Here is a 17,524-nt window from a genome sequence, read left to right on the forward strand (position 1 = left end):
TTTATACACATACGTTTGTAATTTACGAAACAAAAAGAAGATAATTAGATCAAAATACATTTAGGATTTTCCAACTATCGAGGAGCTTTACAAAATATATTAAAACTAGCTCGACTCGTGTTTCAAAACATCTTAGCCTCAAAAGTGGTTCTCTGTAAGGAAAACAAAGATAACGGGAAGGGGGTGAATTTACGCTCAATGAGGTACCAAAATAATAGCAAGTAAGAAAAGTGGAACTTTATATTCAATTAGTCACATATGCGAATCAAATAAAAAAGTGAACAAACACCATAGACAGAAAGGATACGGGTGGCTCTCAGGAGCCAAAATTCCATTTGCTTCACCGAACCTTGATCGAAATAATAGTTGACACTCCGTCAACATTGAAGAAGTAACCAATACCGTAGACTATACTTTCTCCGATTCCTTCCACCCACATACCTCTACTGGGCCCGAACTCCAATCAGTTCAGAAATGATAATACTCGAGTATACCGGAATCAAGAGTCTCAATACCCAAAGATCCCAAAACAAACTACCGTGGTTCGTTATCTAATCGACCAGACCCTTGCCGGCCCGACTCGAGTAACTAACCACAGGTTTTGAGCTCAGAGGTCACAGAAAGGTCGTTGGATAACAGTTTCCAAACGACATCAGAACAGATACAAATACAGACATAGATAACAGATACAGATAAAAGATTCAGATTCGCACCAAAAATTAGCATATGACCAGACAAGAGAACGAGTGTGATAAAGTACACCCTCATCTCAAACAAAATAAACGGATAGTTCAGACATTCATATCACAGATTGCATGTACCGAAACTGAGTTAAACAACAAATGAGGGGAGTGGTACACTCACCGGTTCAAGTACGGATACTTTAAAAATTTTCACTTCAAACTGGATTTAATCGCCAAGAAACCCTAAAAGAACCAAAATAAAACAATTGAAGGTTCCACTTCCAAAATCGAGTAAATAGAATACACATGTGAGGCTCGACTACTAGTCGTATGCCTCGTCAAATAATTACTAATGCAAGGGTGCAAAACATGATTTTTGGGAACGAAAAGATAACATGAAGACCTAGACTCAAACAACCCAAAAGCCTTTCATTTCTACCAAAAGGCAATTCAAACTTAAAGGAACCAAACGGCCTAGAAAATTGGACAGCACCTCTCCTAAATTTGCTTACTTTTCCAGTCATCAAGGCTTCCTTTTTTTTTCCTCAATCACTCCCAAAGTCACACACAAAATAATTTCATTCAATAGCCATTCAATAGGCTCCAAGTAGTACAAGTACAATTCAAGCTAGGGAAAAGTCCGGAAATGAAGTTAAACTTTAAACCCTAAAAACAGTTTTTGACATCATTTTGCGGTTTTGGCACCATTGGCACTAGGATTATCGGATAGAGGTGCAAGATACACCGTTTCGAAGCTAACAGATAGGGATACAATGTTGTAGAAGATCACTCAGTCCAGTTCATAGTGCAACTAGGTCAAAAATTCAGAATACTAAACCAGAACCGCAAAACAGGTGAACAAACCATATTCTGGTTGACAAACTGTAATTCAGGTTACCTAAGTCCAAATCAAGTGATTCCAAAGCCATCCGAAAGCTAAGACATCAGGCTACATTTCTTCAGAAGACATCAACAACCAAATCAGAAGTATTCCCAACCAAATTAACCAATTACAGAAGCAATTCTCAAGTTCGGGTAAAAACATGACAGCAGGGGTATTTCGATCTTTTCACAAGCTACGCTACTCCGATTGGCCTGAAATTTTATAGGAAACTCTAAAATATCATTCCCTACAACTTTCATGTTTTAACCCAAGGCTAATTCGACCTCTAACTATGATGAACAGTGTCAGGCAGAATGAAGGAAATGAAACCCTAACTTTCCAAATTTCCTTCCAAAACAGAAATTTTCTGCAATTAACCACACTTTCCACCTTCTAGATTCCTTCAATATCATTTCCAATCATCATACATGGCCACACAAAAATAATCATATGAAAACAGAAAAATCACAAATAAATATAAAACTTCACCAAATTCAACCAAAATCAAGATATAATCCACAAAATTACCTCTTAGGCTACCACAAATCATGAATTAAACATCATTAGATGGAGAAGAGGGGTTCCTTCACTACTCACCTTAATAATACAAGAGAGAGAGCAACTAATCACCTTAGCCTTCCAAACAACTCCACTAAACACCTCACAATCACTAAGTGAAGTGGTTTTATGGAACAAATGCAAGATCAAATGGTTGGTTTGTTGAATTTGAGCAAGATGGAAGCAAGAATTTGAAGAGTTTTTCCCTTTCTTTTTGCTTGAAGTGGCCAGCCAAGAAGAGAAAGAAAATGGTGAATTTTTTGTATTTTTTTTTTATTTATTTGGTCAAATGGTAAAAGGTGAATAGTAGTCATAAAGTACAACCAATCTCTAAGTGACACTTGTCACTTCATTAAATGCATAGCTATCACTTTGTTTCCTCTCACACCAATCCACTTGGTAACCTCTAATTATCTCTTAGCACCCGATAATTTAAACCCAGTATCCAAAATTTAACCTAGTTGGCCGAATTTTTCCGAACTTTTCACACTAGCGGGTCCCACGTCCGGTATACGCTCTTAATTTCTCAAAAACTAACCGATACTAGAAAATCATTTAAAAACTATATTTACTCATAAAAATTATTGGGAAAATTTTCCTAATAAAGAAAATGCAGAAAACATGTCATTAAAGAGAATAAAACCTAGAAAATGAGAAAGTTACGGGTTCTCACATCAAACATGTGACAAACCTGCTAAATAAATAGTTTGAACGGTTTAAGAATTTTAGCAGTTCCAAAAATCTCAACATCTGTTTTGTAATATCATCTCAGTCTAAATGTTTTTGAAAAATCAATTCTCAAATGATAACCAACAATCAAACTCACACTCTAAACTTCAATTCAATATCTAACGTTGTCGCAAAACAAATAATAATCTAACCTATCACCATCAGTAGAACAATACTCCGAACTCCATAGAAATATATATTAACATTGTAAAATAGAGTAAAGCCATCCATAATAAAATCAAAACCAACAATATTAATCAAATTAAAAAAATCAAACGCATTTATTAATATCCTAAGTTTTCAGGATAATAATCAATCCAACAATTTTTCCACTAATTCCTCCTCTTCCATGTTTCTTAGTTATCAATTGTATTATTTATTTCTTTATCATCACTATAAGCATATTCATTTCTCTTTAATTGACAATAAAATCTACTCCTGCAAGTAAAATAATGCTATATTCATAAAGTAAACATAGATAGTTATGATACGGTAGGTCATCATGAAGATAAACAGAGATGTCGATATAGAGAAAAAGTAAAAGAAAAGAAAAGGCAAATGGACAATAAGAAAAAGGAAAAAAGAATCGTTGGCTTATAAGAGTGAGAGAAAGAAAAGAAGGAAAGAATGACTATTGGTGGAGAATAGAAAAAATAGGATTTTTTTTTCTCTTGGTTGTATTTAACCCTTGCATCATATTGTGAATTATCTATTAAGTGAAGGACATTATAGTCATATTATCACACAAAGAGAAGTTAGTGTAATTTTTTAAACCTCAAAGGAGCCGAGTGAAATTGTCAAAAATTTCAAGGGAGATTTGTGAAATTTTCCCTTTTTAAACCAATTTCAGAGTTAGGAGAGATGGCATCAGTAGTCACGTGGTATTATTGAACACTAATTACCCTAAACTGTCAGAGTTTCACAAAAAGATGAACCCCACTTTTCTGATCAGCCAGGGAGGTAACATTTCCGCATTTATTTATGCTACAATCCCGTGTGCTACCAAAAGATGAACTCGAATTTATGCCCAACTTTCTTTTTTGTCGTACTTGTTTCCTACTGTCCTTTTGCCTGCACAATCGGACACATGAAAGTTACTGCGACAATACAAAATAGACAGAATCCGCAATTCCACATAATCAACTTGTACTAGCCGTATTAAACAGACACCCCCTTATCATAAGAAAGCCAAAGGGGCCAATTTGTGGCCTAACCGCTGGACAGTAAATTCACCAGCCATGTGTCACATGTTAGGATTCATTTGTCTACTAAAGCTCCGCACGGTTATTTGATTTCAGCTCTAGTAGCTGTGGCTGAGGTTCAGATGGATCCACTCTCCTAGCTAACACATCAAACTCTCTCCCCAAAAAATTTTCTTGTTTTTTCCTTCACTCACTTCACTTTCACCTTTCATCATGTCTTGTTTGCTAATGCTAATGTGCCGCTCTACAGGTACAGACATTCAAAACCTAAGAAGAACTATGTCAAGACGGCGGCTACATGCCAGCAAAGGCACGTCAATTTCTGATTCTTAAAACAACAGAGCACAATTGAAGCTTCTTTTTTTCTGTTGTTGAACAGGCAAAAGTAGAAGGAAAGTGAAAGGCCCTTCATCGCTGCCTGAAAATGTCCAAATCTTCTTGTCACCAGACACGCTACCCCTAATTAACTACCAATTGTTGCGGTATATTATTGTTATAGTAGCATATTGATATCTGTACTAGAACCATTTTATGCTGGATCGAGAACAAGATGTCCTTCCGGAGCACTTGTCTTGTCTCTTTTGTAGTCTAGCCATATGACCCCATTTTGTCGAATCTCTCCCAAAAACTAGTTTCATATTTCTTCTTCAATTCCAAAGATTCATTATCATCATTCCCGCACACGGGACGGGAGGAGCCGGTAGGGATGGGCATATCTACTAGTAATTTCTTGAGCCTACTGCCCTCTCTCTGGCCATCTTTTTCCTTGTTCCTCCTCCTCCTATTCATGTCGAACTTTTCTTTCCTAATTGCCTTAGCTAATACCACTACAACAACAACAAGTACTAGCATGACTTCTACTGCATACTATGATGACGGGGAAAGTAGTGGAAATTCCCCAACCCCACTCGCTCCACCACCCCAACTTTCATTCAGAACAAAGGGATCCCCATTCAGGCCTAGCATAGCAGTGATAGTAGGAGTTCTCACCACCGTTTTCTCAGTAACATTTCTATTACTCCTCTACGCTAAGCACTGCAGGAGAGGAGGGGATAACAGCCCCTTTTCCAGCACCTCCAGAATAGGATATCCCGCGATTGCTGCTCGGAAAAACTCCGGCATAGGCAGGGCCGTGATTGAATCGCTCCCTGTTTTCCGTTTCGCATCCTTGAGGGGTCAAAAAGACGGGCTAGAGTGCGCTGTTTGCCTGAACAAATTCGAACACACCGAAGTTCTTAGACTCTTGCCAAAATGTAAACATGCATTTCACGTCGAGTGCGTGGATACTTGGCTGGATGCCCACTCCACTTGCCCTCTCTGCCGCTATCGGGTCGACCCGGAAGACATCTTGCTGGTGGAAGATAATAGAGTATTGTATCAGACCGACACCCCGCCGTTGAAGTCCTCATCAGTGAACCATCCCACACCGGAGTTGGGCAGCATTTCCCGGGTGTCCGGGAGACATTCGTTCGCTGGGAATTCGTTGGAAGTGATTGCGGAAACACCCAGGGGTGGTGACGCGGCGGCGACGTCGTTTGGGGCGAGAAGGTCGCTGGACAGCTGGAATTCCAGGAAGAAACGAAACAGCGAGATGGTGGGAGTTGGTTGCTTTGACCGTCCCAGAAAAGACGAGCTGCTGTTGGGGGATAAGACAAGCGGGAGCGGGAGTGGGAGTGGGGCGGAACAAAGGCGGCTAGAGCACCGGATCATAATTTCCGGGGGAAGAACGGAAGTAGAAACAGCAGATGGGCCCAACCATAGGTGGAGCGACGTACAGCCGTCGGATTTGCTGTTTCTGCGGTCGGAAATGATTTTGGGCGACAGCCGTCGATTCTCGGGGTCCAGAGGATCGAGGCCGTCGTTTTCGAGTAGTAGCTTTGGCTGTGGGGAAATTAATGCAGGGAAGAGTAGTGATAATAGTAGTAGTGGTGGTCGTGGCGGTGGCAGGAATGTAATAAATACGAGAAGCGTGTCGGAAATCACGGGGATGAGTAGGTTTAGGAGTAATGAAGACGAGCAACAGCATCAGCAGCAGCAGCGGCTGCAAAGACAACAACGACAGGCAGGAGCTGTATCGAGGTGGATGGCTTGGATTTCTCAATCTCAAAATCAGCAACATCACCATCATCACAATCACAATCACCACCACCAACATCAGCCAGCTGTACATAGAACAAGTTCGTCATCGTCTGTTAATGCTGTTTAGCTGCAGTCATTAGTGAGGGAGTATTTAGTAATGGTAATTCCTACGTAGTATTTGATCTTTTTCTTTCTTGGGTTTTATTTTTTATTTTTTATTTTGGGACACTAGACACACGCAATAGGTTTTTTTGGGGTGGAAAATGAAAATGGTGGTGTTGCTGAAATTGTAAAAAATGTTCGATGTCGGAATGTATTACCAAAATGGGCTGACATGTTAAACGACCGAAGGGGGAAAAAGATCAATAGATATGGGGTATATTCTTCTATATTTGATGTGCCCGAAATCGACAAAAACCAAACCTTGGTTAGTCATACACAGGGAGTAGAGTATATATTTTGTTAAGACTCGAGGAGTATGGGTGAATCGCCTCACCGATCACCAGAGACCCATGTACAGGGTTACTCGCTAGGAGGAATGAAGGCTGGTCCATCTTCACAATTTGCAGATGGAATCATTGTTACTGTACACGGAAGGTTCAAAACCTACACAATACATAATCTGTCTCACCGTTACCATTGCTGTTAATCAAATCCAACCAAGGCATAATACTTCTCATTAATTGGATATATTTTTAGGCGAATTAACTGCACAATAATTTCACAATTCTGAATTGCGTGTGATTTTCAACTCTCAATTAACTATCTGTCCGGCCAAGTGATAGGGGGTGTAATCGAATCGAGTTGAGTTCGAGTAGTACACTACTACTCGAACTTGACTCGAGTTAAAAAACTTAGACTTGAACTCGAGCTCATCGAGTTCTTGAAAGTTAAACTCAAGTTTAAGTTTGAGTTTGATTTGAGTTTGTATTACTCGAGTTCAAACTCGAGCTCATGCTTATCGAGCTCAATCAAGCCTAATCAAATTTAAAAAATATAAATTTATATTTTATATAATTTTAAACAAGGGACAAAATAGATATTTTATACTAATAAATAAAAAAATTTTAAAAAAACATATACATATGTGAAACTCGATTCAGTTTGATGGGTTTTCGAGCTCGATTCGTCAAGTAGTTCGACCTGCTCGAATTCAGTTGATGTAAGTTCGAACTCGAGTTTTAATCGAGCAAACTCACGGGTTACTCGATTAAATTCCAGTCGTTTGTACCCCTGCCAAGTGGTTAGAGCGGGTGAACACTTAGCCAAATAAATTTTGTATTGATGGAGGGTGGGTCATGTGTGGTAGACAATGAGTTGTTTGGGGTGACATGTCAAGGATGTTTCTTCATCTTCTTCTTAATAGAGGGAGGAAAGTGGAAAGCGGCTCATCTATCATGGTCATGATGGGAACTGGGAAGATCTGTGAAATGCATACCCTACTCAGAAATGAACTGCACGATTTGCTAGGCAAATGCTACTATATTGTAGCAATGGCAATGGAAAAGCCAATTAGAGCCGAGAGGAGTGGTAGATCTCAAGAAAAAGATGAAAACATTTGTCCTAAGTACTAGCATAATGAAATTGCAAAATTTAATATTAGTAGCAAGTAAAGTAACTATTGTATTCCTGTTTCTCACTATTCTTGTCTTTTGGGCTTTTTTTTTTTAACCAAATTAAACTAGTACTTGTTTTTGGGTTTGAGAAAGTGGATGTTGGTAGGGCAGGGAACTGGGAAGGGTGCTGTTAAGCTGTCCAAATTTTCTAATGTTGTTTAGCGAGGAGATTAGGGGACATTGGCACAAGAAAGTGATTTTATTTGTCGGGTCAACGTGAGTTATTATTCTTTTAGTAACGACATAAAACAATAAACTCTACTTTATTTGTAAAAAACAAGCATAATTAGACAAAAGTTTGCTGCCCGTTTATATTCGTAGGCTGTAGTAGCATACAATTCGAAGCATCCACCTTACGATTCTTTTTTGTACATCCTCCTAATATTTTTCTTTTTTTTTTTCCACTGTTAGATTCAGAGTTACAGACTCTAATAGCATCACTAAAACTTTAACTTACATAATTATTCTAACAATTGTTACTTTGTATCACTTAAAATTTTAAAGATTCGCAGTCAAATTACGGGGGGTTTAATTCACAAAGGCTCACGCAAATTAAGAATAAAAATATCTAAAATATAGAAATAAGAAGATAAGGGAGCGATAAATTGAGGACATCATTAACGAATGTAGTATTCTTGTTTTTCTTATTATATTCATAAAATTAATTATTCTTATTTTCTTTATTGTATTCATAGAATTTGTGGTTTATTTCGTCAAGGAGCGTGCGTAGAAAACCCATGCACTTGAAGACAATTGGATTGTGTTTGCTAACTTGTCTAAGGTCCTTGCCATTAAACCCACGCATTAAAATCTCTAGGAATAAGATTTTAAAATCTTAGTTAAACTTTTTTTTATTCTCGTTTTTCTGTTTCTTACTATGTGAGAATCAACATTTTCACTATTCATTCGAAGGATGATGCCTTTTGATGTTTTAGGAATTAAACAGTCGCCGGCTGCGAAATGGGGCGGTGAATGGCCAGCATCCAGCAGCTTGAGGTTAAATTCCATGTCCAAACCAGTCACTACCCTTTTATTCCTTTATTTTTTTTGAAATAATTTGATTTTTTTAAAACAAAAAAGTTTAAATAAATTCGACTCCAACTACCATCACAAGTTAGGGCATTGATCTCTAAACCATAAATCGCTCGTAAAACTCGTACAGATTATCCACCAACACAATTCTCATATTAACAACGGGATTCAACACAATCTTTTATAAGAAAGTGACTAGTTCTTACTGACCGAATCAACTTATGTTGGTGAACAATTTGACTTTTGTTCTTGCAATCAGCTTTTTATGTCTTCGTTGTTTATGCAATGCGAGGGTTTAAGCAGCCAATAATTAAGATAGGTGTACTCCTCAAAAAAAAAAAAAAAAAGAAAAAGAAAAAACGTAAGCAAGACAATCACAAGTATCTTTAGGTTTAGCTGATTCTGTTGGGGAAGGATTCTTGGTAGGTCAGATGTCATAAATCAAGTTACTCCTGTCTACTACTAAAATAATCAAACTCGATCAAATTAAATAAAGTATCTATCTAGTCGTCTAACCCAAGCAGCAATTAAATAGGTACCGGTTCACTTTGTTAATTAGATGATGATTGAGGAAAAGAATATGATGCCCCCAGTCATATGTGGGCTTTGACCGACAGAATGCGTATTGTTGCCACGTACATGCTTTATGTGACCGAAGGGCTCAAGAATTTCCTTCCATCCAAAGAAACCCGATGTACATGCTTTCTCTTGTTGATTATGGATCGACTTTAAATCACTACTCCAACCTGTTTGTGATCCATTTTTCTTGACCCAAATACTTGTTAATTGATCGAATCAATTTGGAGCAATTTGCTAGGACTTCGATTTTAATTATTACTTTCTTTTCATGGCATGAGCAAGGTGTACTTGTGCAGCCCTCTTAAATTGGGCTCTGAACCACCATGCTAAAGCAGGATGAAATAAAGGGGAGAAAAAGGGAAAAAAAAAAAATTGTAGAGGAGCGTATTTTTTATTTACAAACCAGAACTCTCATGAATTTGAATATTCAATAAATGTTTACGAGTATTTTTCTGAACATACAATGAAAAACTAAAGTATAAATATTTATGGATATGAAAAAGTAAATTCAAACCCGAACGCTCATATTCAATATGTATCCGTGAGTATTTTTATAAATATAAAATGAAAAACTAGAGTAAAAGTATTTTAAAAATATATAAAGTTCAAAAATAATATCACACCATCCAATTTTTGTTTTCAAATAATAAAATTAACATTTAATAAGTTGAATGCAATAGAAAGCCGGAATTAGATGAGGGATGGGCTTATCTAATCGATTGAGAGAAAACGCAATCCAACGGTGCAACCCCCCCCCCCCCCCCCCCCCCCCCCCCCACCATCCGCTGAAGTTCCTCCTCCGACAGCCAACTAAGCGGGAGCTAACGAGTCAGCATGCAAGAGAAAAAAACTGAAGGAGGCCAAGAAAAATAAAGGAAAAGATTTAGTGTAACAAGTCAGCGTGCAAGAGGTTCGAAGCGGCTACCCGTATCTTACGTGCAGGAAAGTAGGAATAAAGCAGATTGGCATGGAGATATACGTGCACATATATTACAGTAATTTTCATGGAGATATACGTGCACATGGGGATTGGGAATTAGGGATGAGTAAATACAGTAATTTTCATATATTGAATTGGTCTATGCAAATAAAATTCATACATACAAATAAATCATATATATACTTTCGGTGTATATATTTTCGCGATTGAATGAATGAGACACATGAATCAAAAATAAATTTTTATCTATTGAATTGGTATATACTGTCACAGTGTATACAAGATAAATCATCTAAATATACATTAAATTATGTAGTAAAATATACATATATATAAAACAATTGCATAATCGCGTCAGCATTTCATTGTACCTATTCCAATGGCATACATGGATGGATACGTGTGTGTATGTGTATCTATATGTATATATACATGTATGTATGTATATATGTGAAGCTGGGGATTCAAGTGAGGCGGTAGGACGACGTCAATCACCGTCCCTCTTCTCTCTGTGCATCCAGCAAACTAACTGCTGCTGCTGTCTTCTACTCGTGTACTTTTCCTACTTTCACTGCTCCACCGCATGCCACTTCACATTGTACTTCACGTTTATTAACTAAAAAAGGGAGTTACAGTACTCGTATAGTATCCTAGTCACCACCCTCCTCCGAAAAAAGCAAAAAAAGAAAAAAGAAAAAAAAAAAGATAGAAAACAGACCTCAAACTCTACAAGTCATCCATCACATCGTCACTCGCCTTTAAACGCATGCATGGTCATGATCCACCTCTTCACTATTTTATCTTCTTCTCTCTGTATACATGGTTATCGTAGGAGCTGCCAACTGTTGTTGCAGTGCCTTTGATTTTTGAACTTTTTGAAGATTGCTTTTTCACATTATTGTGTCAAGGATGGAGTGGTGGCAAAAGCTCAGGAGGGCTTGGCTTCTCTTCACTGCCAGAGTGTTCAAAGCACGTAAAGATGGTTAGCTGCTCTTTTGATGCTTCAATTGGTAAAATGGATATGGTTTTCACTTGGGTTTCCAACGATTTGCTTTGATTAGCCTCCAGAGGTGCTTTGATGGTTAATTTGTTGTCAATTCTTTGATTTCTGATTGTTTGATTTCCTCTCTGATATATTACTGTTGATACTGATTTAGTTGGTTTTTAAGAACACTGATCAGTTAGTGACCCCTGAATGTGAAATTTCATTTCGCATTAATCTCACATTGATACTGCCTTCGCTGCTGCAGAGAAGTTGCCACCCTAATTTTATGGTAAAAAAGAATGTATATACATACATATATATTTTATATATATATATACACACATACACACACACACATAAAATTTGGTTTTCAGGAATTTATTTACCTTTTCTTCTCCAGTTTTTTTAAAAAAACATGCATGCATAGGATCGTAAGCCATCGGGATATATGGGGTCTTCGAAGCCGCTAAAAGTTCTAGGGCAAAGCACTCTTGCTTTCTAGTATTTTACGTATAATGAATTACACTTGCTGTTTAATTTTTTTTAATTACGTAAAACTGTCTAATTATCTTATTGCTTTCAACTAGATGACTTATTTGTTACTTAAAGGCAGTGCAATTGCATCTTTTCAGGTTAGCTTCAATCTTTTCTTATACCAAAACAATTGGAAGTTTTTATTACGAATTCGAAGGAATAAAAAGTGTACTAGCTAGGTGCCGTTTGATTTTCATTTTGTGAACACAGTTTGTGAAAAATAAACTTCTAGTTGAATGAAAATTGTAGGATACGAATCCTTGTAATTTACTTGGCTAGCTTGGAGCTTATATCAAGAACTAATTCCTTCCTTCTTTGCTGTTGTGTTTTGGCTCCAATAATTTGACTTGAGATCTTAACAATCTTAATGGAAAAGGGAAAAAGGTCTTTCTTCTTATATCCTCCATAGGATGGTCTCCCAACTCAAAATTCTCTCCTTCTTTTATGTAATTATTAGCTCCTTTTTTAATGAACATTGATCTTCAAATGGAGTATTAATGAAAGCTTTTACTCGGGAAATCCAGGAGAGACAGAAATGGTGACATGCTCGCTTTCAGTAATTATTCTTCTGCTTGCTTCTGTAATTATTCTTCTGTGATTCATTAATTAGATGATGGTTTTGCTTTTAGTAATTATCAATGGTTTTAGAAAAGAAAACATGTATCACATACATGCTCAGAGATGATGAAAGTGTTTGCACTGTTATATCTTAGCGAGGATGGATCAAGAAAATCAGCAAATCCAATCCTTGATTACCTAGTTCTCGCAAACAACAACCTTGACCATTTTGTGAAACATGCATATATCCACACACAATATCATGGGAGGACTAAGATTCCTATCTCGACGTTCACCATAGATGTTACTTCAATATTGCAGTGACCAGATTATTGACATCAAGCCATTGGCCTGGTTAATGCAGGAGGAAATGGGAAACGCAGGAAGAACATTACTGGTAGAGTTGAAGCCAGAAGTTCCAATAGCAGTGATACCCAGACAGGACTTTTAAAGCTTCGGGATGATGTAGCAAATTGTGAATATCAAGACGTTCATGTTATGTGGAATATAGTGCTACAGCGGGGTACTTTGGACGTGAAAGAAGATCTGGAAGAGGCGGAAAGCGCTTGTTCTTCTGAAACCAAAGAACAGCAGCAGCCAGAAAAACAGTCCTGGAGGGCCTTCTTATCTCCTCATTGCTCATCAGCCCACCTCCGTTGCTTTGCTCAGTAGTTGAATGCTACAAGTATAAATTGGATGAATTAAAATATAAAGCAACTGGTATGAGATCTATGGACTTGTCATTTACTGACTTGGTTTTTCATTTATGACTTCTCTTTTTGGCATTTACTGACTTGGATCAAATATGAGGGATTTCTATGCGTGCTGTGTTTGTACATATGCGGGCACACATACATGTATGTATGTATGTATATAAAATGTGAATTTGAGGCACAATTTTGCTTACGTTGTAATGTACATAAGAAGCAATACAAATGACATTGATCATATGTGCTATTTCTATTTTTTCGAAGAACTTGATGATATGGCTGCGCACTTCAATATAAATGACATTGTTCATATGTGCACAATCAATCAAAATGCGCATTAATACTTATATATATGACATTGATGTTCCTATCCCAACATCTAGTTTACAAAATTGCAGAAACTGAGATGTTCCTATCTCAACATTAAGAGCACATGACATGAATGCTCCAAAGATCTTCAGCTGCATATGCTCTATATATAGGAAGGTAAAAATTACTCGAAGAAACATCCAGAACAAATAGGAGAAGGAACCATTTGGCATAAAGGAATGTCTACCTGAATTGCGATGACTGTATAGCTAAATAGGTTCACCCAAGTCTTGGAAACTTTTTCTGTCTCACAATGCGAACGCATAGATGGTCAAGCACCGACCTGGGGCACTAAATTTAAGAGTGGATTCCATCACATCTGCACATCCCAAGCCTCCATCTTCACCTTTCCAAACCTTAAACTTGACAACTGTCAGCTCTTCAGGGCATTCATCTGCTTTGGAAACAAGACAGAAGTCACCTCCTCCTAGATCAACAAAATGAGAACTAGCACGGGGCAGTATGCTGCTGCTGTCCAACAAGGTCAGCCTTCTGGCAACTTTCCCACGAACAATCTCAAAAGCGACTACAGAGGGACGACTGAAATCAGGCACGTTGCACAACAAGAAACCCTCGTAGAAGATGGCATCTTCAACAAATGGAAATGGATGACCAATATCACCACCTAAATAGTACTTATAATCTTCATGGCTTTCCATGAAAAAGTACTTTTCTTCAGAGCTCATAATATCACTATCATAGAAACCAGCAAATAAATCGCAAGCTTCCCATGTCCAATTTTCAGTGTCAAAAGCACACGAGCCAGCCAGATTTGAAACACATAATTTCTTATCAATAACCACGTATGAATAAGGGAAAGCACCAAAAGTAAATGGACTCAAGAAAGGGGGGCCATCTAGACCAGTCCATTCATTTTTTGAAGGATCATAAACCTCAAAGACTGTTTCACGTCGTCCATAATCTAAGATTGGGGGCCGAGAGAGGGCATAGATAAGACCACCAATTTCTACTACAATGGGAGAAAACTTCCCCCATTTCATTGAGCTTCTTGTACCAGAATGCAGATAACTTTTTCCTCCAAGAGGGAGGTGCGTGAACCTCAACTCTCGGACCAAAGAATTTTGGTCAATACTGTCCTCGCCAAAAATTTCACCACCAACACCATAGAGAATACCTCCTGCACAACAAAAGCCCATAGCATGAGGTAAGGTCGTGTCACACCATTCAACCACATCATGGAGCCGATTGTCGTGCTCAGATGAACCGCCAGACAAATGCGATAATGAAACAGACTTCACAGCATACCACATTGGATTGAGAGGAAATACAACGGGCCGGAAACACACGAAGAGATGCTTGTCAGGTTCGAATTTTTGCCTCTTTGGTATGGGTTGGGAAGATAGCATATCAGCTTCTTGTACACTCATGTTTAGCCTGACAAAATAATATACATATTCATTGATATATCATCTTCAACTCAACAAGCTATGCATAGAAAAAGGACATAAAACTGCAACGAAAACTATCAAATGGAGGAACAGAAAAGAGTAACCATTAAACAATTGCTTATTCATCCACTCCATCAGACCAGATCAGATTTCAAAATGAAAAATTACATAAAAATAACCACCAAAAAAGAAAAAAGAAATCTACTTTGCTTGAAAGAGCTGGACAAAGGGAAAAAGGCAAAATGCAAGAGTAACTGTCAACGAAAGAACAAACAAAAGGAATAAACAACTATATTATATTCGCTGTCTCATCTCCTAAAGAAATTAACTCAGATTTCCACAAAAGATTGAAAAAAAAAGAGTAAAATACCAGATAATAGAAAAGCAAACAAAGGAGAATACTTAAGCTGTAAAAGCACAAATAAACGAGAAAATAAAACTGCAACAAGCCTATGCGTCAACGAAATAGCAAACAGGAATATCAGAAGTAAAATAACGAAAAAGGGTGTAACCAACAATATCAAATTCGCTCTCTGATCTCCTCCGTAACCAAGTCAAAATTTAAGAAAATTAAAAATAAAAATATCAGATAATAATAGAACGGAAGGAGAAAAAAAAAAGGAGAGGCCTTTAGCCGGAAGAGCTCAAATAAAACGAAAAAAAAAAACTATGCACAACGAAATAACAAACAGGAATATCAGAAGTTTGTTAGCAGATATCTCTACAATAATAAAACTAAAGTGGAAGCAAATTGGGTGTGTTTGAATTAGAAAGATTTGAAATAAAAAAAATTACTTCACAAATTTCAATCACTTTTTATTTTCTTAATCATCTTTTTATCTCACATACATCACATCACAAAAAGTGCTAAAAGTGCTACAGTAATTATCTTAAATAAATTATTTAAATAAACTCCTATCCAAACAAACTCAATTGTTTTCACTTTTTTAGATTTTTTTTTTAACTCTTCACCACCAATCACTTTAACTCAACCACTAACGTACATGACCAATGAAATACATGTTTAAAACACAACTGATTACAGATAGTTGTTTGATTTTCATGATATTTTGTCGTATTAACTCTTTTAATTTACTACTACTAAATTTTGTTGTCAAATAATGAAAGTTCACAGCCAAATAATTTTTTTTTATATCACTTGCATACATGTCGAGTGCGTGGATTACTAGTTTGAATCGATGGAAGACAATAGATAGATCTGAAGATACCTCTTGCAGAAGCGGTTGAGTGGGGAAAAACAAAAGAAGGACGCTGATTTCTATTGCAGCTTTGAATTCCTAAATTTCCCCTTCCTCGGACTGACATGTTGTTATAAGCCGTCTGCCACAAGGCACCTCGCCCACCGCCTAATGTTTATGGTAATATGTTGGGCTCCTTCTCCTTTTCTGGATTGGGCTTTTTGTAGGGTCAAATGGCTTTTAATCCTCGGGATTATGACTTGTTAATTGAGTTGGATCAACCTAATCTTTACGGTCGGTAAAGCACTTTCCTGATGGAGTTTGCTCCCGATATCGAAAGTGAATGACTCTGTCAAGTGTCAGCTGACGGAAAAACAATCACTTGCCTTCGCTGAACAATATAGTATTTACGAGGATATGATAAAGTTTTTATTTGCCACAAAAGATTCTAAAGATGAGTTTGACGGTAAGGAAAAAAAACTTGAAAATCCTCTCCTGATCACTCAGTATATCAATCAAATGACAAAAAATTAATCACATAAAATAGAATTATTCTCAAGACAAAAGGGGTCCTAATTACTTTTAAAAAATCCATTAACTAAGATACAAAATAAGTACTTTGCCGAAAAAAAAATAAAAATTTTTTCCCTCTCATTTCCATCTCTTGGTGGCTGACTAAGGGTTGGGCTTGTGCCCTTTATCTTACTGCCGCCGGAGAGTCTCACCTTAACGCTGCTACGACTTCCATTATTTTTTATTTTTGACAGTTATAATAGCCAAAAAGAATTTCTTTATTTTTTTTTGTTTAATGAATTTCTAAAAAATTATTCCTTAAAACTATTTTCCAATAAAATTTTATTCGGTAAGAAAGCATTTCATCTTCGTAAACACAAGTTCAAAATTAGTATTATCGTGAATAAAGGTCACAACGTCATGCAAAATAAACGAAAAAAATGTTAGAAACTGTCACCGCGAAGTAGAAACCATGGGGTCCTCAATAATTTAGCTGGATACTTGTACGATTTTAATGCACGTTACATTGGGAGAAAAATTCCCTGCATCCAAGATCCTTTAGCTTCCCTTTGTCTAAACTGTTATTAAAACAACAGTTTAGTTTCTTTTTGTTCGTTTAATTTGTCTTTCATTTTCGTCATTTTTTATTCTTTTTGTTCTGTTTCATAAATTTAGTTTTCGAATTCATGTTTAGTTTCCAAATTTTATTCAACTAAAGATTCTTTCTTGTTCTTCACTAATTTTTGAAATATATTCATAAGATTTTATTTAATATGGAAATTTACTTCAATTATTTATTTTCTTAGATAAAATTTAAAAGCTAGCTAGCACTACATGAGTGGCTGTTAAAAAAAGAACAGAAAATGACCTTGGGAATGTAATGTAATTACTAAGGGTCTCTTATTCTATTAATATTAATCTATAATAAACGTACGTCAGCAATGCC

At 36.9% G+C, this 17,524-nt stretch overlaps 3 protein-coding genes across 5 annotated transcripts; 2 read left to right on the forward strand and 1 right to left on the reverse strand.

The window, feature by feature from the left end:
* Nucleotides 1-3,996: 3,996 nt before the first annotated feature.
* On the forward strand, nt 3,997-6,523 carry LOC113693673 (RING-H2 finger protein ATL43). Its single transcript, XM_027212270.2, has one exon. The coding sequence runs from the start codon at nt 4,762-4,764 to the stop codon at nt 6,259-6,261; it is 1,500 nt and encodes a 499-aa protein (XP_027068071.1). The 5' UTR covers nt 3,997-4,761; the 3' UTR covers nt 6,262-6,523.
* A 4,558-nt stretch (nt 6,524-11,081) lies between these two features.
* LOC140008478 (uncharacterized) lies at nt 11,082-13,328 on the forward strand. 2 transcript variants are annotated; one of them, XR_011815844.1, is made up of 2 exons: nt 11,082-11,371; nt 12,743-13,328. XR_011815844.1 is itself a non-coding variant. In XM_072052917.1 (2 exons), the coding sequence occupies exons 1-2, from the start codon at nt 11,211-11,213 to the stop codon at nt 13,048-13,050; spliced, it is 381 nt and encodes a 126-aa protein (XP_071909018.1). In that variant the 5' UTR covers nt 11,107-11,210; the 3' UTR covers nt 13,051-13,328. The 2 variants fall into 2 exon arrangements, 1 of the variants encoding a protein (XP_071909018.1); XM_072052917.1 differs by having other exon boundaries at nt 11,107-11,283.
* LOC113692096 (uncharacterized) lies at nt 12,553-16,417 on the reverse strand. Of its 2 annotated transcripts, XR_011815843.1 has the most exons (3): nt 16,096-16,417; nt 13,645-14,852; nt 12,553-13,057 (listed from the first exon to the last, which is right to left on the reverse strand). XR_011815843.1 is itself a non-coding variant. In XM_027210450.2 (2 exons), the coding sequence occupies exon 2, from the start codon at nt 14,843-14,845 to the stop codon at nt 13,706-13,708; it is 1,140 nt and encodes a 379-aa protein (XP_027066251.1). In that variant the 5' UTR covers nt 14,846-14,852; nt 16,096-16,417; the 3' UTR covers nt 13,401-13,705. The 2 variants fall into 2 exon arrangements, 1 of the variants encoding a protein (XP_027066251.1); XM_027210450.2 differs by lacking the exon at nt 12,553-13,057 and having other exon boundaries at nt 13,401-14,852.
* Nucleotides 16,418-17,524: the final 1,107 nt, after the last annotated feature.

This window comes from Coffea arabica, chromosome 6c (assembly GCF_036785885.1).
Source record: "Coffea arabica cultivar ET-39 chromosome 6c, Coffea Arabica ET-39 HiFi, whole genome shotgun sequence".
Classification (NCBI taxonomy): Eukaryota; Viridiplantae; Streptophyta; class Magnoliopsida; order Gentianales; family Rubiaceae; genus Coffea; species Coffea arabica.